This window comes from Mastigoproctus giganteus, chromosome 4 (genome assembly GCF_048544385.1).
Source record: "Mastigoproctus giganteus isolate SK-2022 chromosome 4, ASM4854438v1, whole genome shotgun sequence".
In the NCBI taxonomy this organism is placed as follows: Eukaryota; Metazoa; Arthropoda; class Arachnida; order Uropygi; family Thelyphonidae; genus Mastigoproctus; species Mastigoproctus giganteus.
In genome coordinates, this window is record NC_143578.1 from 147592471 (window position 1) to 147617486 (window position 25016).

General features: G+C 40.1%; 1 protein-coding gene across 1 annotated transcript in view; it reads right to left on the reverse strand.

Moving 5' to 3' along the window:
- LOC150087120 (twitchin-like) overlaps positions 1–25016 on the reverse strand; it is a 3511780-nt gene that overhangs the window by 241694 nt on the left and 3245070 nt on the right. The window contains 1 exon segment of the mRNA XM_090372971.1: positions 7205–7377. Within this exon segment, the coding sequence (XP_090229097.1) occupies positions 7205–7377 (173 nt within the window).

The following is a 25016-nucleotide window of genomic DNA, read 5'->3' on the forward strand; positions in this document are numbered from 1 at the left end:
TGAATCTATGAGAATAGCAACCCCACCGTGAGCTTTATTTGTAACTGGTCTATCTTCTCTGAAAAGAGAATAATTTTTGATCGAGAGAGATACCTTAGGAGTTAAATATGTCTCCTGTAAACAGATGCCAACTGGATTATGACGTTTAATTATTTCCTGGATGTCATCAATATTGCTACGCAAGCCTCTGCAATTCCACTGGACTATATTATTCATTGTTTAGATTTAGATGAGGGAGCTGAGTCTGTCTGCTTTTTAAAAGTCTGTTTACCGCGGTCAATTTTGATTTTATCTCTTTTTGAGAAAACTGGTCTCTTGTCTATTTCATCTTCCGGATGGATCTCCAGAATCGTTTCTGTTTCTTCCTGACTGGGGATTTCATTGGTATCCATAAGGATGGAGTCAACTGGCTGTTTGCTAACGGGATCTGGTTTCTCTGTTTGAACGGATATTAGAGGGGCTGCATGGACAGCAGGTGGTATGGTGATTGGCGTGTTGTTAGCCCTGCTTGATATATGTTGCTTTGATGATTGTGGTGCAGAAGAGAGCAGGGATCGAGCCCATTCAGCAATAGAGATGTTTGGTGGAATTGATGTGTCAGTTTGGATGGATACTGAATGAAATTTTTTAGAGGCTTCGGCATATGTACGTCTAGGCATCTGTATTTGCAGTTGCTTTCGTGCTTCTGGGAACGAGACTTTGTTTTCTATTTTATATTTCTGGATTTTTTTCTCGTATTTCCACTGTTCACAATTTTTGGAGAAGGCTGGATGGTTGCCTTTACAGTTGGGACAAAGAGAAGACTGGGCATTACAATCAGTTTGGGTATGCTCTTTCGATCCACAGTTTGGGCAGACTGGGTCACCTCGACAGACTGTTTGTGAGTGTCCAAATTTCTGACACTTATAACATCTTATTGGGTTTGGAATGTATGGCCGTATGCGACAATGCAAATACCCTGCTTTCACTGACGAAGGTAGGTTTGGTGAGCTGAATGTTAGTATGATGCTCCGAGTTGGAGTTAGCTCGCCATCTTTTTTCATCATGATTCTTTTGGCCTGTGTGACTTTCTGTTCCTGCAATTCCTGTACAATTTCCTCCTCTGAAACATTCATTAGGTCCCATTCTGAAATTACGCCTTTGGATGTATTTAGTGTGGCATGTGGGGACACCTTGACTTGAATTCCACCAAATGAATTGAGTCTAAGTAGAGACTCAGAGTGTTTAGAGCTTGTGGTCTCTACAAGCAAGTCGCCAGATTTTAGTCGCCTCACCATTTTCGGAGAACCAGCTACATTCTCAAGACATTTTTGAATTAGAAATGGCGATAGATTGCCTAAGGGTTGGTTTGTCAGTGAATGGAGAATCAGAAAACTCGGATGTTCAATTCGATGAGTATCCGTTTTCAGTCTCTTTGGATTGGTAGAGTCGATATCAGGTTGATGCAAATCCGTATTATTCAGATTTGCAGTCTTAATCGGGGGGAAGTTGTCATATTCCATGTTTTGCTCCTTTTGGCCCTGGGGGTTTGCTTTACCTCCCAGGTTTCCGGCCCCGCCACGGGGAGGCAGGAGCAGTGCCACTAGGTGACCAAGCGGCTGAGTTAATTGGTTAGTACTGTTAGAAATAGAAACAGAAAGGTGGCTTCCCTTTCTGGGCCTTTGCCTACTTCTTGTAGTGCGAAAGTGCTGCAGTAATTTATAAATAAAGAAAACGGTAGTTGGAACGAAATATAATTTGTTCAAAGGCTCTTTGGATATAACGCTTTTTGGAACGCACAAAAATCACTTGGTCACGGAACGCTTGGCACCCGGGGCCGGAATGATCTTTTGAACCACAGTTAGGACATGAGGAGTTAGTTAGTTAGTTAGTTAGTTATTTGGTTTTTAGGAGCATTAGCAACTAAGGCCATATTGCTCCGGGATATGCGGTGGTCATTCCCTGACCTTTCCGCATCCTCCGTATTTGGTGGTGACGGGCTCGAACCCCGGTCTAATCAAGAAGCATGTGCTATGCACTGCAGCTCCTTCCCACCTGGCTACGGAGGCGCTGGAGGACATGAGGAGTCACCTCGACAAACTGTTTGTGAGTGTCCGAATTTCTGACACTTGTAACATCTTATTGGGTTCAGAATATATGGGCAAATGCAGCAATGCAAATACCCTGCTTTTACTGATGAATATAAGTTGGGTGAGCTGAATATCAGTATTATGCTGCGAGATGGAAGAAGTTTGCCATCTTTGTTTCACCATAATTCGTTTTGCCTGTGTGACTTTCTGATCCTGCAGTTCCTGAACAATTTCTTCTACTGAGACAATCATTAGGTCCCATTCAGAAATAATGCCTCTGGACGAATTAAGTGTGGCATATGGGGACAGCATAACTGGAAGTCCACCAAATAAGGTGAGTCTGAATAGAGATTCAGTGTGATTGGAGTTGGTGGTCTCAACAAGCAGGTGGCCAGATTTCAGTCGTTGTACCACTTTCGGGGAGCCAGCTATGCTCCCAAGACATTTTTGAATAAGGAATGGCGAAAGATTATTTAGTATTAGTAACGGCCGCATGGTGCAAGAAAGCCTATGGCTTATGCTGCACCAGCCAAAAAAAAAAAAAAAAATTCGAACAAAACAATGATAAAAACAATATAAATAAATAAATAAATAAATAAAATAAATAACTAAATAATAATAATTAATAAATAAAAAATAAATAAAATAAAAAAATAAATAAATAAAATAAATAACTAAATAATAATAATTAATAAATAAAAAAAATAAATAAAATAAAAAAATAAATAAATAAAAAGGAAATTAAACCTATCATCCTATGCGCTTCCCTTACCCGAAAGTACTATCCAGATGACCTTTGAATTTCCCCAAACTGTCGGCCTCTACCACCCATGAAGGCAACTTATTCCAGTAATTTATAACTCGCTGGCTAAAATAAAACTTCCTGCAGTCCAATCTAAACATTTACCCCCGTAACTTGAATTTATGTCCCCTAGTTATAGCATCATTTATAATCTTGAAAATTTTGTCCTCATTCATTTTACTGATGCCTCTCACAGCCTTAAACACCTCAATCAAATCTCCTCTAAGGTGTCTAGTTTCCAAACTTTGCAACCCACATATTCGAAGTCTTTCTTCATAAGGACACCCTTTTGCCGATCTCACCAGGCGAGTTACCCTTCTTTGCACGCTTTCAAGAAGCTCAATGTCTTTCTTTAGGTGCGGTCTCCATACTTGAACACAGTATTCCAAGTGTGGTCTAACATAAGCCTTATATAATGGGATTATCACGTTCCTATCTCTACTTGCAAAAGTTCGATAGATCATCGAAAGGACACCATGGGCCTTCCTTGCAACCTGTTTACAATGCTCAGAGAATTTCATGTCTGACAGTATCGTAACACCCAAGTCCCTTTCCTCCAGTACTGGGTTTAGTTGAACTCCACCAAGTGAATAAGTTTTTTTGGGATTACTGTTTCCCAGGTGTAATACCTTACACTTTGTTGGATTAAAGCACAGCTGCCATTTTTCTGACCATTCCTGAAGTCTATCTAGGTCTCTCTGAAGAAGCTCAGCTTGACAGTGATCATTAACTACTCTACCAATTTTAACATCATCTGCAAATTTAGACATCACGCCCTCTATCCCTTCATCAATGTCGTTTATGAAAATTAAAACCAACAGTGGTCCTAATACTGATCCTTGGGGAGCCCCACTTCTTACAGCAACCCAATCTGAGGAATAGCCATTTATCACAACCCTCTGCCTCCTGCCCTGAAGCCATCCTTCTATCCATCTAAGGATTTTCCCAGTGATTCCAACCTGTTCCAGCTTATAAAGCAACCGCTCATGTGGGACTGAGTCAAAAGCTTTGCTGAAATCCAAATAAACAATGTCGAAATTATTCCCTAAATCCAGCTCGTGAGTGACCCTTTCGAAATAGCGAACTAGATTTGTTAAACATGATTTTCCTTTTACAAAACTATGCTGAGTATCCTTGAGAATTTCAATTCGATCCAAATGATCCTGAATTCCACCCTTGATCATTGCCTCCATTATTTTCCCTACTACTGAAGTCAGACTGACAGGTCGATAATTTCCAACTTCACTTTTAGCGACTGGTTAGGTAGTGAATTCAGAATGAGAAAACTTGGATTTTCCATTCGGGGAGCATCTGTTCTCAGTCTCTTTGGATTGTATGAATCATTATATTGTATGTGCAAATCCATAGGATTTGAATTTGCACTCTTAATTGGTGGAAAATTGTCACAGCCCGTGTTTTGCTCCTTTTGGCCCTGGGATTGGTTTTACCACCCAGGTTTCGGCCCCGCCATGGGGAGGCAGGAGTAGTGCCAAAGGGGGTGACCAAGCGGCTAAGTTAGTTAGTACTATTAGAAATAGAAACAGAAAAGTAAGTTTCCTTTCTTGGCTTTTGCCTACTTCTTGTAGTGCAAAAGAACTACACTAATTAATAAATAAAGAAAACGGTTGTTGAAACAAAATATAAACTATCACTTGAAGGCTCTTTGGAGATAAAGCTTTCAGGAATGCATAGAAATCGCTTGGTCACAGAATGCTTGACACTCGGGCCTCTAAGAAAGCTCTCATAATTATGGCTAAGGGTTTGCTTACTTCCCTTGCTGCCACCTTCATTATAACTGGATAGATCCCATGTATCCCAGGTGCTTTCCTTATATTTAACTTCAACAATTTCTCCTCCACTTTTCTCTCAGTTATTATAAAATCACTTAGTTCCTCTTTAGAGTTTGATAAGTTTAAATAATGGCATTCCCCTCCTTGAATAACTCCTCATGTGTGAATGTAGAGGCAAAATACTCATTCAGTTTATCAGCTAACTTAGCTGATCATCAATAGTCAAACCATCTATGTTAAGTGGACCAATGTGACTCATCCCTTTCCTTCTGGAGTTTAATAAGTAAATAACTCTGTGCTGTTTTTCTTTGCATCCTTTGCCAAATATTTCTCGTAATCTGCCTTCGCTTGCCTAACCTGATTTGTGACTTGATTACAGACTAGCTTATATCTGCCATAGGCTTCTGTGTCACCCGATAATTTATATGCATCCCATGCATTTTTCTTCTCTGCCACGAGCCCCAGTAATTCGTCTGACATCCATTTAGGCCTAAACTTTAAACAGTATTTCTTAATTGGCATGAAAAGCCTAGTAACCTCCAAGATTAAGTCCCAAAAGGCTTCTCATTTAGAATTCACCTTTGGTAACATCATCAGTTGATCCCGCCGTATAGAATTTAAAATATGTCTGAGACCACTGTAGTCACCTTTACGAAAGCAAAAGCCCTTCCCTTTACCTTTGATGGTAGGTACATCTTTAAGTAAATCCCACATCAGTTCCCTCTAATCATTATCACCCAGTGGTTCCTTTATCTTCAAATTCTTATTGCATGAATAATCACAGCTGATATTCAGATCAAGAGTATTACTCTCTCTGTTTGCCTCTTGAACATGTAGCTGTAGAAAACAGTCATCCTATTAATCCACAAAAGTCTTGCTAGTGTGTGAGTGACCAATCCACAACTCCAGTCAATATCTGGAAAGTTAAAATCCCCCATTATAAGACATTCTGATTTACTGGCCCACTCTATTTCCCTGCACAACTGCTCATTGTACTCATCAGATTCATTAGGCCCATAACACACACCTATTCTAATTTTCCCTTTCCCAGTGCGTATGTCACACCACATTGACCCAACATTGCATTGTCAACCTGTATAAACTGGATGCACTTCCTTAGATTTTGTGTGTTTCTTAAATAACAGCATAACCCCTCCTCCCTGCCTGCCTATTCTTTCTGTACACATTGTACTCCCCAAATTCCAATTCTGCACTGCTTATATCTGTGTGACACCAGGTCTCTGATATCCCAACAATATCTGCCTTTGATGTGTTGACTAGCACTTCAAACACATCAAATTTATTAACTATACTTCTAGCATTGGTGTACATGCAAGTATACATGCACCTGTTCCTACTCTTAGTTACCTTAACATAGCCCATGTATTTACTTGTTTCATATGATTCCCAGCAGTCCTAGAAATCCTCAGGAACTTGCTTTCCAGGCTGCTGCTCATTCCAATAGAAGCAGTGCAAGAATCACTTCTGCCTCTGCCTGTGGCCACTTTAATTTCACCTTTTAGTCTGTGTATCCTCCCAGGCTAGCAGTTTTCCAACATACCTAACACTGCATCGATAGCATCAGCAAATATTCTTGCACCCTTTCTATTTTATTGTACCCCATCCCTGTGGAAGCAGTCTCTCCGGTTAATATGGTAGCAAAGCTTATTACTCCATGGTCAAAACACTTCATACAGGACTGGAGTCTTTCCTTTATGTTGCCGATGGTGGTGTTATTGATCTCAGATCCAAACATTTATGATATGTATATCTGGTAGACGGCCTCCGTAGCCGAGTGGGCAGGAGCGGGAGTGCAGTAGCACACGCTCTTTGAGTAGACCGGGGTTCAAGCCCCTGACTGCTGAATACGGTCGATCTGCCAACCCGCACTGGACCAGCGTGGCAGATTATGGTTTATTTTCCCTCAGCATGAATTGTTGAGGAGGCTTCCATCCTGCAGTGGGTTGATAATGGCTGCACTTTACTTTATATCTGGTAGAGTTTTCTATAAAGCCTGTGCTCACAAACTTTCCTCCCAACAAAAAACAACTGACTAGCCTTAGGAATAGATTCGTATTGTAAATGCAATGAATGATAACTCCTTGTTTTCTATCTAATTTCTCTGTCCTACTTGTTTATATTTATAACTGTAATCCCCTAGCATTACTTTGGTCAACTGGGAATAATGTATATATTCCTATACGATAAAGATGATTTATATACAGGTGCCTAAGTTGAAAGAGCAAACTTAGGACAGGCCAAGATGGTCTCTCTTTGTCTGTGAAACATAAAAATACTTTAAATGACGAGTAGAGAATAATATCTGCAGCTTTCTAGCATAAATTAATCAAAAGTCTTCCATGATGCACTGAAGCAGTACTCATGGCATAAGATGGGTCAATATGCTATTACTTTCTTTGAATAAATACGTTTTGTTTTATACAAAAGTACAATCTTTAGAATTTGTCAAATTCAATGATTCAGCATATAATAGAATCAACAGAAATACATTTTAAAAGTTAAAAATGTTTTGAAATACATACATTGGACATTAAGGAATACAGGTTCCTCTCTGAAGCCATAACTATTCTCTGCACGGATGATGTACTCTCCACGATCATCTAATTTGCAACGATTTAGTATAAAGAAGTAATCGTCTTCTTGATAGCGCTTCATATATTTTACACTCTGTCTCAGTTCGTAATTATCACGATACCTAAATTAGCAAACATATTTAAGTAAAATATCAAATTCTAAAGAAATTATTTGCAATTTTTATAAAATTATTTTTCAATGAAATAATGAAATGCTAATAGCATTTATCTTAAATTCAAAATTAAGGTTTAAAGTTGTTGCGGCACTATCGAAATAGCGAATTTTACATATTAGGCTTTATTGCACAAATAATGCATAACACTTCTAATAACTTCATACGAGAATCGATATAAGTAGATGATTCTATTTTTAATGAACTTTTATCAATAATGGGATTTTAAAAAAAATGTGAAAAGGATTTATGGTACCTAAAGTAGTTATATGTGACTATATTGTTGCTTTTGTTTACAGGCGCAAGGGCCTCATGGTTAAATTGTGCCTGTTCATAATTTATTTAATGCTCCTATACCAAATGAAGGTTCTACACCATATGAATGGGTGTATTTTAAATATTGGAATCACTCATCCATATTATCATCACTTCCCGAATATGTGACAGTTCTCATAAGGTAGAGAGCAGACTGAAGGCACATATACTGACATTTATATGACACACATTTACAATTAATCAGAATGGCTGATTGTTAGTTGATTCTGGGAGAGTAGGAGCAGTGCAAGGTGCTTTCTCACATAAATAAAAAAATATATTTTTCCTAAATATTTTTAATATTTTGAAAGTAATTTTTTTTAAATTATTTAAAATTTTAAATATTTAAAAATATTTTAGAAAATAGATTAATAGATTATTAGTTGCCTCAAGGCAGAGGTAGGTATAAGTGATTCTTGCTCTACTTCTACTGGAACATGCAGCAGCTTGGAAAGCAAGGTGTCAGGCATAATAAAGGATGGTGGATTATTCATGCAACAAAAAAAAAAAAAAAGGGTAGTATTAAGGTTACTATGAGTAAAAACATGTGCATGTATACTTATGTGGACTCTAATGCTAGGAGCATAGTTATGGCTATATGGTTCCCCATGCCTTCTCTGCTAAGTCAAAAACACTAGCTAGTATGAGCTGCTTCAGGCATTCTGTTATGGATACTTCCTCATCAATTATTCGTTTCATTAAATTTTTCCTGTAGTAAATCTTGGAGGTTGATATAATACCTTGATCAAAGATCCAAAGGTTGGATCTTTGAGGTCATATTCTTTTGCAAATAACTCACCTTTATTTTACCGTTATGACTTATGAGGATTTCTGCAAGAGGTTTTCCAGCAGCAAAAGTGCCTTAGGCCATATTTTTCTTTCTTAAATGAGCATGCACAGATGGCACAAAAGGTTTATGAAATCATTCCTCGAAAATCTCTGCTGTCATCCAGGCATTCATACTGTGATGATACAAAAATACTAACACCTACATGTTTTTGTGGTGAAAATGCCTTGCCGTCCTCAACTTTCCTATGCACAGTGTGTGCGATCTTATTGACACAAAGCAGCCATGTTACCCTGTCCTTCATCACTTTAAAGCCCTGTGCCTTTTGTCATCGGATTTATAAGCTATAATGTCTTATTGGGGAGCATTCAATAACAAAGTCCTGTTTTGTCACAATTATAAATTTGTTCTGGAACATAGCCGCCTTCTTGTATGATAACTTTTAATTGTGATGCATAGTCATCAGCAGACCTGGTCTCTGCAGATCGAATTTCATCCGAAATCACAACTGGGCAAATTCCATGCTCCTTTTTCCATTACTCACTTTGAATTCTTTCTTCAGTTTTTCAGCTTGACTTCTGATAATTTCACCAAATGTAGACATTCCTCCTGCATGTTCTTGAGTGAACCATGTGAACATAGCCTTATCCAGTAGGTTGTCATTTGCTGTTTTAAGCCACTTTTACTTTTGTTGTTGTTTTGGTGCAAGGGCTACCTAGGCCATATTGCATCTATCCACAGTATGCGTGTTACTTGTGCATTGTGACAGCTATGACATTACTCAAAAACGGTCATATAATTTTATCTTTTTCATAAAGTGGAAAAACTCCTGAAGATTGTCATCATTACCTGTGATATGGTTGAGAGGCAGGAGTTCTTTAAAGTTTGACAGAAAGCTAAATGAGATTTGGCGAGCAGTGGTGTACAAAGTACACTCAACAAGAATATGTTTCATTGTAAGAGGAGAGTTGCACTGTATGCATTGCAGAGGATCATTTGTGAAGAGATAAAGATGGGTAAGTTGACTATGGCCAATTCTCGCTCTGGTTAAGATTACTTCCTCCCTTCTGTTTACATGGAAGCTAGAGGTCCATGACTGCAGTTCAGATTTTATTTCCTGGAGTTTATTATGTGTTTGGACTTGCCATTGAATTTCTTTTTTCTACATCACAATTTTCTACATATTTCCCGTATATGATATTTGTAGTCAAGATATGGAACATACTACTGTGATAATTTTCTGTTGGATGGATGTTTAGCGGCATGGTCCGCACATTCATTTCCTAGTATCTCAGCATGGCCTGGGATCCAGCAAAAGATGACCACTCACTGGATCTCTTGGATATGCATCGGAGTGGATTTAATGAACCTTATTATAGGATGTGTATTAGAAGAGATGTTTTGCAAAGCTATAAGCGCACTCGGAGAGTCTCTGTATATCATGCTCTTTTGGATGGACAGATGGAGAATATTTTCTATTGCAAGTCTGATGGCACATAATTCAGCAGTATAGCTGCTGCATTCAGTGGGAAGTGATACGGAGAAGATTTTATGAGGGAAGACGACTGCAGCACCTACTCCACTTTCAGATTTTGACCCATCACTATATAGATTTGTAAAATTCAGATAATTTTGTGTGTGGGCAGTATAGAGCTGTTGTACGTTGACAGCTGCAAGAGAATGCTTACCCCAATTTAGGAAATAACTGTCACAGGATGTTTTAACAGTGGACCATGGGGGATCTGGAACTTTTGGATCTTGAAGGACTTTATCAGGATGAATATTCCAAGTTTGTGATAGTGTCTGAACTCTGATAGCAGTAGGCTGAACTGCCCTGGGTTTATTTCTGTAGTACATATGAACTGAGGTTCATTAAGTATCAGTTTAATGGGGTGGGTAGGTAGACTTTGAATTTTAGTTGTATAGATGAGAAGTAATATATTTCTCCTAAGATTTATGGGATGATCATCAGCTTCAATGTAAAGACTTTAAACTGGTAAAATTCTATAAGCGCCCATAACAATCCTCAGGGGAGAATGTTGAATTGGGGCAAGTCGCGTTAGCACGCTCTCCCTAGCAGAATCATACACTAGGGCACCATAATCAAAGCGAGATCTGATTAGGGCTCTATACAAATGAAGTAACTTGTACCGAGCTGCACCCCATGATGTTGAAGAAATTACTTTGAGTTTGTTCATGTTTTTCTGGCAAGACGTCATTAGATGTTTAACGTATTCCATGATGTTCAGTTTACTATCGAAAATTAGACTAAGGAGACGAATGCTGTTCTCAACTGAGACAGGATGATTTGTTAAGTGTAGTCCTGGATCTGGATGCATCTTCCGTTTGTTACAAAAGTGAACTACTTTAGATTTTTAACAAGAGAGGTGATACCCATTCTGTGCCATCCATAGCAGAATGTTATTAATAGAAATATGGAGCTGCCGCTCAATGAAGATCATGTTTTGCGAACTGCAAGAAACAGTGAGATCATCGGTATGGAGGTACGAATTCACAGTGTGGGGAATATTTTACTCACTGATTTATTCTTATTGCGAATAAGGTAGCACAGAGCCCGGTGGGACCACTCTTCTTGTATATATATTTGGGGGAGGATTTGTCAGTATCAAACTCGAAAGGACCCATGCTGAAGGAAGTTCTGTATGAAATATGGTAAGTGGCCTCTCAAGTCAAGGGAATGCAGATATCAAAGGCATTTGCTTTAGTCAGAGGAGCAGAGAGTTCTTGCCCATTCCAGGAAAGGATTGTTGAATGGATGGTCGGAAACTTTCCAGAAAGCTGTCTAATTTTCTTCCATATTAATTTGCAGTCAGTGTTTCTATTTACAGTGGACCCAAACCGAGTACAGGAGTCCTTCTTGGCTTGTTTTTGAATGAGACGCGCTCTTGCCCTTAGTTTCTTATAGTTGATGAGATTAGCTGTGGTTGGGGATCGACTGAATAATTTCAACGCTTTATTTTTTTTCCCCTTTTTGTTTTCGTGCATTCATCATTACACCAGTAGTTAAAATGACGCCAGGCCACGCGATTCGTCAATGGTTGTTGTTGTTGTTGAAGTGGGGTTTATTGGCGCAAGGGCTGCTATGGCCAAAATGCGCCTATAACTTTAGATTGTTGGTCTATATGTGAAAGGAATTGTTCTAGAAATGACTGTATACGTTTATCATTTTTAAGTATTTAAACAGTTCTGATAGATTGGCGTCATCTCCAAGTATATTATCTAGTTGCAAGGGTTTTTGTGAGTTGATTAAAGATCTGAAACATTCAATTCTAGCTGAACCATAGTGTGCACATTCAATAATGATATGTTTCACTGTAAGAATAGAACTACAGTGCGAGCAGAGAGGAGGCTCTTCTCCTAGCAGTAAAAAAAGGTGCGTTAGGTGCGTATGACCAATTCGTGCTCTTGCAAGGACGACCTCTTCGTGCCTGGTTAATCGGGAACTAGATCTCCATAGCTGTGGGTTTTGTTTTATTTCAAGAAGTTTGTTTGATATCTGATTATGCCACTTTTCAGACCACATCTCTGTACATATCCTCCGTATGATTGGCTTGTAATCAGAAAAAGGAATTGGGATGGGATCAGAGCAAGCAGGGTGTTTTGCTGCTTCGTCTGCACGCTCGTTTCCTGGAATTCCGACGTGGCTGGGTATCCAGCAGAGAGTGACAGTCAGCTTATTTTTATTGAGGTGATATAACTGTGATCTGATTTGTGTGAGAAGTGGATGGGAAATTTGTCGATTTTCCTGTAGGGCATTCATTGCACTTAAAGAGTCTGTGTATATTATGACCTGGATATTTAAAAGATCATTAAGGAGATTTAGAGCCATTTTGATTGCATATAATTCGGCAGTAAATACACTGCATTCACACGGTAATTGTACAGAAACAGTGGATGTAGGACTGATTGCTGCAGCTCCCACGGATATATCAGTCTTGGATCCGTCTGTGTATATATGAAGACTGTGAGCATTGGTCAATGCATGGTCCGCATGTAACTGTCTAAGATTGTGATTTGATAGGGAGTGTTTTCCCCACTGTAGAAAATAGTTGTCGCAAAGAGGTATATACATTGTCCATGGTGCTTGTAATACATCTGCAGCTTGAGAGATGTTTCCTAGACAGATGTTCCAATTTTTGGTTAGCTCTTGTAGCCGGATACCAGCAGGTTTGTTTTCATTGGGTTTATTTTTATACAAATTTTCCCACTGAGGTTCAAACAGATATGTCCAGATGGGGTGAGAAGGGAGACTACGTAGTTTGGCTACATAGTTAAGGAGCAATACTTTTCTCCTAAGATGTAGTGGTGGTTCATTGGCGTCTATATACAAACTTTGCACTGGGGGGGTCTTAAAGGCTCCTAAAGCAATTCTCAGAGCACTATGCTGGACTGGATTGAGCCGGGCTAGTACTGTCTTACGCGCAGAGTCATAGACTGGGGCTCCATAATCTAGTCGAGATCTTATTAAAGTACGATATAAGTGTAAGAGTGTGAAGCGATCGGCTCCCCATGTCATAGAAGAGATAACTTTGAGAATATTCATCTTTCTCATGCACTGAGTTCTCATTTGCATTATATGTGCCTGAAAGGTAAGTTTAGTGTCCAGTACTAAACCCAAGAACCGGATATTGTTGCTAAGTGGTATTAGTTGAGCTCCTAACCTTAGCTCAGGATCTGGATGAAGCTGTCGCTTTTTACAAAAGTGAATAGCAGTGGTTTTTGTTCTGGATAGGCGATAGCCATTGTGGGATGCCCATGACTCTATTTTGTTTATTGAGAGTTGCAGTTGGCGTTCAATGGAGCACATATTTAGTGAATGACAGGATATAGTAAGGTCGTCTGCGTAAAGATAAGTGTCGACATTACGCGGAATATTATCTGTTGCATTGTTCAGCATAACTGCAAAGAGTGTTGCACTAAGAACTGATCCTTGTGGGACCCCTTCTTCCTGAACAAGCTTTTGGGATAGTGTATTGCAATAACGCACCTGAAATGTTCTATTTTGGAGAAAGCTCTGTATGATTAGTGGTAGCTGGCCCCGAAGTCCTGTGGCATAGAGATGTTGAAGTATGCCATAACGCCAGGTTGTATCAAAGGCTTTTTCAATGTCCAGGCAGACCATGACGAGATGTTCTCTACGGATGAAAGCATTCCGTATGTTGGATTCTGCCTTGATCATAAGATCTAGAGTTGATCGATTTTTCCTAAAGCCATATTGATTTTTGTCCATTACCGAATAAGATTCTAGAAACCAGACTAATCGAGCATGAATCATTTTTTCCATTATCTTACCAAGGCAACTGCTGAGACATATTGGTCGATAGTTTTGTGGTTCTGACTGATCCTTTCCAGGTTTAGGAAAGGCTAGGACGATTGAGTGGCGCCAAGAAAGAGGGAAGTAACCTTCTGAGAATAGCCGGTTGAAATATGCCAGTAGTGAATTCACAGCTTGATTGTTTAGATGTTTAAGCATCATGTAGTATATTCCATCAGGCCCTGGTGCAGTATTCGCTGATCGGTTTAGGGAGCTCTCTAGTTCCAGTAATGTAAAAGGTCTGTTATATGAGAGAGATGCCGTTGTATGAAAGTTCAGTTTATTCTTTTCTGCGTTGGCTTTATGCTGTTTGAAGGCAGGCTCGTATGCTGCCGTGGCTGATATTTGAGAAAAGCATTCAGCCAGGACATTTGCAATGTCCACTGAAGAAGAAAACTCTTTACCCTTCCAACTTAGAATAGGCGTTTTTTCTGGGAGGTATTTTCCATTTAGTTTCTTTATTTTATTCCATATTTTTCTACTTTCAGTATTTTTAGTGATGGTAGAAGCAAACCGGATCCAAGAGTCTTTTTTTGCTTTTTTCTGCACGTAACGTGCCTTGGCTTTGAGTTTCTTAAAATTAATTAGGTTCTCGGTTGTTGGATGCTTGCGAAAGAGATTCCATGCCTTATTCCGTTCTTTTTTAGCATCTCGACAATCACGATTCCACCAAATATTGGCATGTCTATGTGGACCGATTGTGACTTTGGGTATGGCACTGGTTGCAGCTGTTATTATCTGTGTAGTAATATGATCGGTAACATCATCAATAGGCTGGTTTTTAATAACTTGATCATCAAAGGAAATTGCATTGGTGAACTTGTTCCAATCTGCTTTGGAGAATTTCCATTTTATGGGACTGATTATATGTGAGGTTCTATTTGTTTGCAATTTGCAAATAATCGGGTAATGGTCGCTGCTCAGTGGGTTATTTGAGACTGACCACTGAATGATTGGGAACAATTTTGGGGAACATATTGATAAGTCTATGGCAGTAGATACTCCGGTTGGAAAGTGAATATAGGTGTCAGCACCAGTATTTAATAATGTGAGATTCTGGTTATTAATAATTGTTTCAATGAGTTTTCCTCTTTTGTTTATCTGGGGTGATCCCCACATAGGGTGGTGCCCATTGAAATCTCCTAGCAGAATAAAAGGCGATGGAAACTGCCTTATAAGTTCCTCCAGCTCTTTCACAGTGAATTCTTTGTTTGGGGAAAGGTACAGTGAGACTACTGTTAACATAACATTCAGATCAATTCGTACTGCTACAGCCTCTAATGTGGTCTGCAGCGGGATCTGTTTTGTAGGAACCTTGTTGTCGACAATTATGGCTACACCTCCTCTTGTTGAATTATTGTTTCTGTCCTGTTGATATATACTATAGTTTTTGATCACTGGAGTCACTTGTGGGGTTAGATTGGTTTCTTGCAGGCATAGGATAACTGGACTGTGTTGTTTGATTAGTTCATAAATATCAAAAATATTGCTTCGTAGACCTCTACAGTTCCATTGTATAATGCTGTGCATTATTTAGTTTTAGAAATTGTGTATGGTTCTGTCTGTTTTTTGTGTCCTACCTGTTTGCCTCGATCTAGTTTGATCTTTTCTTTTTTTGGAAAAGTGGGGCGTCCAATTTCCATATCATCTTCTGCATGTAGGTCTAGTATTGGTTCATTCTGTAGGGTACCAGAATCTATATCCATATTTGTTGAGCATGTTTGGTTTGAACTGTTTGGGGGTGATGCTTTTGATTTTGCAGTTTCTGGTAGGGTATCAGAAGCGGTTGGTGGAACTGTTAGCGGGGTATTGCTAGCAGAAGTTGCTTTAGATTGTTCTGTAGGTGACTGCTGTGGGGATGATAGCACTGATCGAGCCCAATCAGCAATTGAAATGGATGGTGGTACTGTTACTGCCGTTTGTGTTGCTGTTGACTGATAGTTTTTGGTTGCTGCAGCATATGTAATTTTTGGCATATCAAGCATAACTTGCTTCCTAGCTTCCTGATAGGTGACCTTTTGTTCGACTTTGTACTTCTGAATCTTTTTGCCTACTCTCCAGAGTTCGCAATTTTTTGAATACGCTGGATGTTGGCCTTTGCAGTTAGGGCATTGTGGCTTTTCTGCAGTGCAGTCAGTTTGTGCATGATCTTTGGAGCCGCAGTTCGGGCAAGTAGTGTCCCCTCGACATACTGTTTGCGAATGTCCAAATTTCTGACATTTAAAACATCTGATTGGGTTGGGAATGTACGGACGTACTCGGCAGTTTAGGTATCCGGCTTTCACACATGATGGTAAGGTAGGTGTATCGAACGTTAAAATAATGTTTCTAGTTGGAACAAGTTCACCGTCCTTTTTAATCATTATTCGTTTAGCCTGGACGACTTTTTGCTCTTTTAGTTCTTCGATTATCTCATTTTCAGCGACATTCATCAAGTCCCACTCAGCTATTACTCCTTTGGAACTATTTAGTGTAGCATGAGGGGTGACCTGTATAGGTATTCCTCCAAAATTTGATAATTTTAGTAGAGCCTGAGAATGCTGATATTTCGCTGTTTCAATTAGTAGATCCCCGGATCGGAGTCTTTTCACCATTTTCGGTGAACCAGCTACGCTTTCTAAACATTTCTGAATTAGAAATGGTGAAAGGGCACTCATAGGCTTGGATGAGAGAGAATGGAATATAAGGAATGTTGGGAATTCCTGCTGATTCTCATTTCTACGTTGTCTTTTGGTTTGTGATACGTCATGTTCGGTTTCAATCAGGTCATGAGTTGAGCGTTTAGGCTCAAGTGCGGGATAATTGTCGAAATCCATGATTGCTCCTTTTTGCCCCGGAGGATAACTTTTCCCCCAGGTTACCGGCCCCGCCACGTGGAGGCAGGAGCGGTGCCACCAGTGACCAAGCGATCAGAGGTTAGTGGTTAGTCTGTTATATAAATTAGTTCAATATACAAGAAGAAAGGTACCTTTCCTTTCTTTTTTGAAGAGCTTGCTTCTTTATTCAGAAGAGCAGAAATGAAATAATTTTGTAAATAAAGACTTAAATTCTCAGTAATCTGCTGATTCTGGAGAAGTCGCTTTGAAGTTCACTTTTTAAATTCGCTTTGATCACTCGCTTGGCACTCGGGGCCATTCGTCAATGGAATTGAGTTTTTAGCAGCCTGATAACAATTTGGATGTGATATATCCTCATTCACTTTAATTGCTGACTGAAATTTCGCACAGTTGGCACGAGAAAATTTCCATTTCCGGCAGGGTTCGGCTAATGGTGGTTGTGCAGTGAGCATATTACAAATAATTTGGAAATGATCGCTGCCCAAGGGATCATTCATTCCATGACTGGAAAGAGTACAGGGGAGCATATTGAGAGGTCAATTGCAGAAGTTTGTCCAGTTGGCAATTGTAGGTTCACCTGTATTAAGAATGGTAAGATTGGCAATATGGTAGATAGGCAATATCTAGAAAAGTTTCAATCAGTCGGTCAAGTGTATCTAATTTGGAAGATCCCCATAAAGGGCGGTGAAAACTGAAATCCCCCAACAGACAGATAGGGGAAGGTAACTGCAGTAGAAGGTTTTACAGATCTTGGTAAGAGAAGGTATGATTTGGTGGAAGATAGATTGAAATTAGTGTTATCGCAATCTGAGTAATGAAACGTACAGCGACAGCTTCAATTTCTGTTTGAAGAACAATTTGCTTTGCTGCGATCTGCGAGTTTATCAAGATGGCCACACCACCACGGGCAGCATTTCATGTATTGTGATCTTTCGATATATAGGGTAGTTCTTTATGGAAGTGGAAATTTTGGAAGTTAAATAGGTTTCGTGCAAGCAGAAACCCACTGGAGAATAAGATAATGAATATCGTCGATATTACCAAGAAGTCCTCTAAAATTGCACTGTAAAATATAAGCCATTACTTGAGATGACAACAAGGAGCTGTATCTGACTGTCCATTCCTTCCTCCACATATATTTCTAACATCGGATTTTCCTGGTTGGATGAGTAATTAGTATACATGGAGGTGTCTTGAGTATTATTTTTTTTGAAACTTTTGTATGCAACTTTTACTATGTGATGCAGTAGCAATCACGGGTGGGGAAGGACATGTCACCGGTACTGTAAGAGGTGTGTTACTTGCCTGATCTGATTGCTTAGGGACCCTGGACTGTTGCTGAGAGAGGACAGATCGAGCCCAGTCGGAGATTGATATGTTTAAGGAGACTGTGAGATTAATTTGGGTGGACACTGTTTGTCGTTTTTGTGCAATATTAGCATAGGTACGTTTGGCCATAGAAGGAGCAATTATTTTTCTCGCTTCTTGATAGGTTACCTTGTTCTCAACCTTATATTTAAGAATTTTTTTTCTCCGCCTTCCATCTGTCACACGTTTTTGAGTATGCAGGATGGTTGCCTTTGCAGTTGGGGCAAGTCTTTTCTGTCGCCAAACATTCAGATTGTGTATGATCAAAACATCCACAGTTGGGACATACTTGGTTTCCTCTGCAAGTCATTTGAGAGTGGCCATACTTTTGGCGCTTGTAACATCTCGAAGGATTGGGTATGTATGGACGAATACGGCAAAGAAGATAACCCGCTTTCACTGATGATGGTAGGTTTGGGGAATGAAATGTAAGGATAATATTCCTAGTGGGTGTAAGGTTATCTTTTTTTTTTTTTTTTTATCATGATTCTTTTAGCCGCAATAACATTTTGATCATGAAGTTCTTGAGTTATTTCGTCCTCCGTCACATTCAACAGATCCCTGCTAGATATCACACCTTTAGATGTATTTAGTGTTTTATGCGGAGATACACTTACTGGTATACCTGCAAAATTTGTCAGTTGTAAACGTTTCTCCGAATGTCTATGGTTTGCTGTTTCCAATAGTAGGTCTCCAGATTGTAGCCTTTTAACAGTCTTAGGAGATCCAGCAATACTCTCCAGGTTTTTCTGGATGAGGAAAGGAGATAACTTGCTGACAGGTTGGTCTGAAAGTGCGTGCGTAATTAGAAATGCAGGAAACTCTGTTGTAGGTGAATTAGTTTTCAACTTCTTTGGTTGTATGATGTCAAAATCAGTATCATTCTCTGGCCGATAGCTTGTCGGCTCTAGGGGTGGAAACACATTTCCTCCTTTTTCGCCCTTGGCAGATGAGCTTTTCTGCCAAGGTTTCCGGCCCTGCCACGGGGAGGCAGGAGCAGTGCCAGTTGTGACCAAGCGTAAAGCTGTACGGGGTTAGTAGTAAATCTATGAGAAAAAAGAAAGGCGGCTTCCCTTTCTTGCTCTGTACAAGAACGTTTTTGACAAGAGCTGTTATCAAATAAACAGATTGCTTAACGAGAGTAACGTAAAGTAACTGTATCATCACTTTTAAGAAATCGCACTGAAAATCACAGAGAAATCGCTCAGTCACAAACGTTTGGCACCCGGGGCTGCACAGGCAGGGGTGCCACGATAGGGGTGTTTCAGAGTGGCCGTACTTTTGGCATTTAAAACACCTCAGTGGGTTCGGAATATAAATCCTCACTGGGCAGTTTAAATAGCCTGCTTTTATGGAACTTGGAAGCCGTGGGGTGTTGAACGTTAGGATGAGAACTCGGGTAGGAACGAGATTCCCATCCTTCCGCATTGATATTCTTTTGACAGCCGTCACTCCTTGGTCTTTAAGTTCAGAGCAGATCTCTTCTTCAGAAACATGAAGAAGGTCCCACTCTGATATGACACCGCGTGAGAAATTCAAGGTTTTATGGGTGTAACGATGTGTCTTTCAGTAGTTGCTGTACATGTTTTTGTCTTGCAGCCTCAACTAAAATGTCTCCAGAATGTAACCTTTTGACAGATTTTGGAGATCCTGTCAACCCTTCTAATCCTTTCTGGATGAAGAAGGGTGACATTTTCCCGAGTACCTGCTCTCCGGTGGAATGGAGAATGAGGAAAAGCGCTATCACAGATGGTGCTCTATCCTCAGTTCTGGGCGTTTTTCAGCTGCAGTTATCGGTATCTTCCGATCTAATAGGTACGGGCCTTGTTGGGGTCCTAGAAGAAATAGAATTTAAATTACTCATAGGAGTAAGATAAAAATTTCCGATGACCTAAGTACCTCACCCTCCACGGAGCACTACGAGGGGACGCCCACTCGTGAACTAGCATGTACTGCGTACACGAATGGGACGCCAAGTTCGCTTCGGAGCACATGACCACGTTTCCAATAAGCCTTGATCCCGACCCAAGACCAAAGGGAGGGAGACTTATTGGAACGCAGTTGACCGAAGCAGTAAGAACCACCCGCCGATTGATTCTAGTCGGGCCGGGACCACGCATCTTGTCGAAGCAGGGGCCGAAGTGGTGGTGTATCAAGGCTGGGCCCCTCACCATCAAGATCCTCATCTCCGAGTTTCCACGGGTCGCGGCGCACGGCTGCACACGCCAGAATCCAATGATGTAACCCTGGAACCAAGGTATGGGCGTTAGATCCCAGTGATGCTAATCTGGATGACCAGCAGCATCACTGGGAGGTCCCTCACCACGTAGAGGTGCCCACGTCGAGGGAGTGGGGGTTGGTCTGTAACTGTACAGGTAGGTATGATCTTTTGCAGGTTTCAAAATGGCCAGAACTTGGCAATAGTGCCACGAGGTAGGGTAAAGGTTTTCAAGAAAGATTCAATTATAGAAGACCAGAAGTATTCTTAAATTTTTTTCTTCAAGATGATGTAACATGATATAATATATTTCGTCTGGCCCAGAGGCACTATTGCGTGTTGTTTTGAGTGCATGTAGAAGTTCAGAATATTGAAGTGGCTGATTATATGGAAGAAGTACAGAGGTTCGAAAGTTGATGGATCGGCGTTCAAACATGGTTTTAATATTCTGGAAATCCAGAGAGTAAGTTGATGCCGCTGAAACTTGGGCAAAGGTTGTGCCCAAGGCATTTGCAATGTCCTCATGAGCAAAGAGCTCTTGTCCATTCCACGAAAGAATTGGGGAAGGGGTTTTTGGATATTTGCCGGAAATCTGCCTAATTTTCTTCTATATTAACCTGGAATTAGTGTTTTTGTTTACAGTAGAGGAGGAGGATCGAATTCAGGAATTGTTTTTGGTTTCTTTGTGCCAGATGTGCTTTTGCCCTTAGCTTCTTATAGTAAAGAAGATTAACTGTGGTTGGAGTACTACTAAAAGAATTCCACGCTTTATTTTTTAACATCTTTGTTTTTGCGTGCATTCTTCATTCCACCAATAAGTATAGTGCCATCGGGAAGGGGGATTCGACAATGGAATTGAGCTGCAGATAATATGTGTGACGTGATATAAACTGTGGCTTCATCTATCAGCTGAGTTCGTATAAATTTCTCACCCAGATTACCAGCTGATTGGAATTTTACCCAGTTGGCTTGAGAGAATTTCCGTTTGTTACAGGGTTGTGATAATGGTGGTTAGGTAGTGAGCAGCTCACCAACGATTGGAAAATGGTCACTTCCCATGGGATCGTCCAGAGCGGACCATTCCATGATATTGGAAACAGAATCGGGGAGCATATTGATACATCGATTGCAGAAGTTTGTCCAGTGTTAATTGTATGTGAGTGTGTGCACCAGTATTAAGAACAGTAAGGTTTTTCTTATCCAGAAAGGTTTCAATTAGTCGGCAATGTCTGTCTAATTAGTCGATCCCCATAAGGGTTGGTGGTGGCCATTGAAATCCCCCAAGAGACAGACAGGGGAAGGTAACTGCATTAGAAGGTTTTCAAGATCTTGGTAAGAGAAGGTAGGACTTGGTGAGAAATAGATTGATACTAGTGTTAACGCAATCTGGGCTATCAAACGTACGGCAACAACTTCAATTCCAGTTTGCAAAACAATTTGTTTGGTGGGGATCTTTGTACTGACCAAAATGGCCACGCTTCCACTGGCCGCATTTGAAGTACTGTATTACGATCTTATCGATAGATTGAATAGTTCTTTCTTTTAGTAGAAATTTGAGACGTTAGGTTTCTTGTAGACAGAAACGAACTGGAGATTAGCGGTTAATTAAGACTTGAATATCATTAAGGTTGCTACGATATCCTCTTCAATTCCATTGTAGAATGTAAAGCATTACTGGTGTTTAGTAGAAGAAGCTGTATCTGACTGTTTCTTTAATGTGGCTGGCTTATGGCGTTCGGGCTTGTTCTACCCACAAGAGCTGGCCTTGCTTTTTGATGATGAACATTAGTTTTCTGGGATGGAGGATCTTTTTTTGAGAAGAATGGCTGACCAGTGTCCATATCTCCTTCCACATATAATTCTAGGATTGGGTCTTCTTGTCTGGATGAGTCAATTTTATCTATACACGTTTCTTGGTTATTATTTTTTGAATTTGAGCTTTGATTATTCGATGAAGAAGCAATCACTGGGGGAGGAGAATGAGATGTAGCTGGCACTGTAAGTGCAGTATTACTTGCCTGGTTCAACTGCTTTGGAATATTGGGCTGTTGCTGAGAGGTATTGGTATTGTTATTTCTGGCGTAAGGGCTACCAGGGCCATATTGCGCCTATCAACGGTATGGAGGTCAGATATGGTGATTATAGAATCATGTCAGAGGCGATCATATAGCTGTATCCCTTTTAAGAAGCAGAAAAATTCTGGAAGATTTGCATCATTGCCTATAATATGACGAAGTATTAAAGGTTCTTGAAGATTTCGTAAAATACTGAATGAGGCATTTCGGGCATCAGTGTATAGCGTACAATCAACGAGAATGTGTTTGATTGTGAGAAGAGAGCAACAGTGCGTACACTTCAGAGGATCGTCTCCTGTGAGTAGATAAAGATGGGTGAGGTGACTGTGACCGATTCTCACTCTGGATAAGAGGACTTCTTCCTTTATGTTTACACGGAAACTGGAAGCCCATAACTGTGGTTCAGATTTTATTTGAAGGAGCTTGTTCTGCAGTTCAGCTTTCCATAGAAGTGTCCACTGTTCCTCACATGCATGTCTTATATAGGATCTGTAGTAAATATATGGAACGTAGTAATCTGTCGATGCTATGTTGGATGATTCTTTTGCTGCATAATCCGCTTTTTCATTCCCTGATATTCCAGTGTGGCCTGGGATCCAACAAAAGATGACTACTTGCTGGTGTTCATGGATATGCATCAGCTGAGTTATTATTGTTGTTATTACAGGATGTGTTGGCAAGGTAGAATTTTGCAAGGCTAAAAGTGCACTCTGTGAGTCTGTATATATTGCACCTTTTTGAATGGACAGATGGAGAATATTTTCTAAGGCAAGGTTGATGGCACATAATTCTGCTTTATAACTGCTGCATTCAGTGGGCAGGGAAACAGAGATTGTGTCATAGGGAAAGACGGCTGCAGCCCCGACTCCACTTTCAGACTTTGATCCATCAGTGTATACTTTTGTAAAACGTGGATAATTTTTTTTGTTAGCAGTACGGAGTTGTTGTATATTAATATTTGCAAGCGAAGGTTTTCCCCAGTTTAGGAAATAGCTGTCACAGGAAACAGTGCATATCCTCCATGAAGATCCATGGAGGATCTGCACTGTTTGAATCTTGGAGGGTTTTGTCAAGATGCATATTCCAGGTTTGTGATAATGCATGAAATCTGATGCCAGTAAGTTGAACTGCTCTAGGTTTATTTCTATAGTGCATTGAGAACTGTGGATCATTTAGTATTGGCCTAATGGGGTGAGTAGTTAGACTTTGAATTTTGGCGGCATAGTTCAGGAGTAACATCTTTCTCCTGAGTCTGAAGGGAGATTCATGGGCTTCAATATAACGACCTTGTACTGGCGATGTTCTATAAGCATCTACAGCAATCCTGAGGGCAGAATGTTGAACAGGAGCAAGCCGTGCTAACACGCTGTCCCTAGCAGAATCACACACCGGGGCACCATAATCAAGGCGAGATCTGATTAGGGCTCTATGCAAGTGAAGTAAGGTGTAACGATCTGCACCCCATGATGTAGAAGAGTTAACTCTTAGTAAGTTCATTTTTTTCTGGCAAACAGTCCATAGATGTTTAATGTGTTCTGAAAAGTTCAATTTATTGTCAAAAATCACCCCCAAGAAGACGGACGCTGTTCTCAACAGTGACAGGTTGGTTTCTTAAGTGTATTTCAGGATCTGGGTGCATCTTTTGTTTGTTACAAAAATGAATGAACTTGATTTCTGATAAGACAGTCGGTAACCATTGTGTGCCATCCATAATTCGATATTATTGATTTATGTTTGCAGTTACCTCTCAATAAAGCTCATGTTTTGCGAACTGCAAGAGACAGTCAGGTCATCAGCGTAAAGGTATGAATTCACTGTATTGGGAATAAATTTAATCATCTGGTTTATTCTTATTGCAAACAAGGTTGCACTAAGAACAGAAACCTGAGGGACTCTTTCTTCTTGTATATATGTTTTGGAAAGGAGTTGCCGATAGCGAACTTGAAAGGTCCTCTGCTGTAGGAAATTCTGTATCAAGTAAGGTAAGTACCTCTCAGATCCAGGGAACGAAGATCTCTCAGGATACCAAAACGCCAAGTGGTGTCAAAGGCTTTCTCTATATCGAGACATGCCATGACGAGATGTTTACTTTGGATAAATTCATTCCTAATATTTGTTTCTGCTTTGATCATGGGATCCAGGGATGATCGGTTTTTCCTGAAACCAAATTGATTATCGGATATCATGTTTTGGGAATCAAGGTACCACGTTGGTCGACTTACTTACTTAAGCAGCTGGTGAGAGAAATGGGTCTATAATTATTAGGAATAGAGAAATCTTTCCCTGGTTTGGGTATTGCCAGTACAAAAGAGTGACGCCAGGAACTGGGGAATGAATGTTCCATGAAGATGTAATTATAGAATGTCAGTAGCGAAGATAGTGATTTATTATCTAGGTGTTGTAGCATTAGGTAGTATATTCCATCAGGGTCAGCACCACTGTTCTTTGCAGTGGATAGAGCATCTTGAAGTTCTAGCATAGTGAGTGATTGATTGTATGGTAGAAAGGATTTGGTTCTGAAATTGAGATGGGATTTTTCGGCTGAAGTCTTGATCTTCTTAAATGATGGTTCGTATGCCGTCGAGTTAGATAACTGTGAAAATACTGTGCCTAGGGGGCATCTGCAATCTCTGCAGGAGTAGAAAGTGCCAGC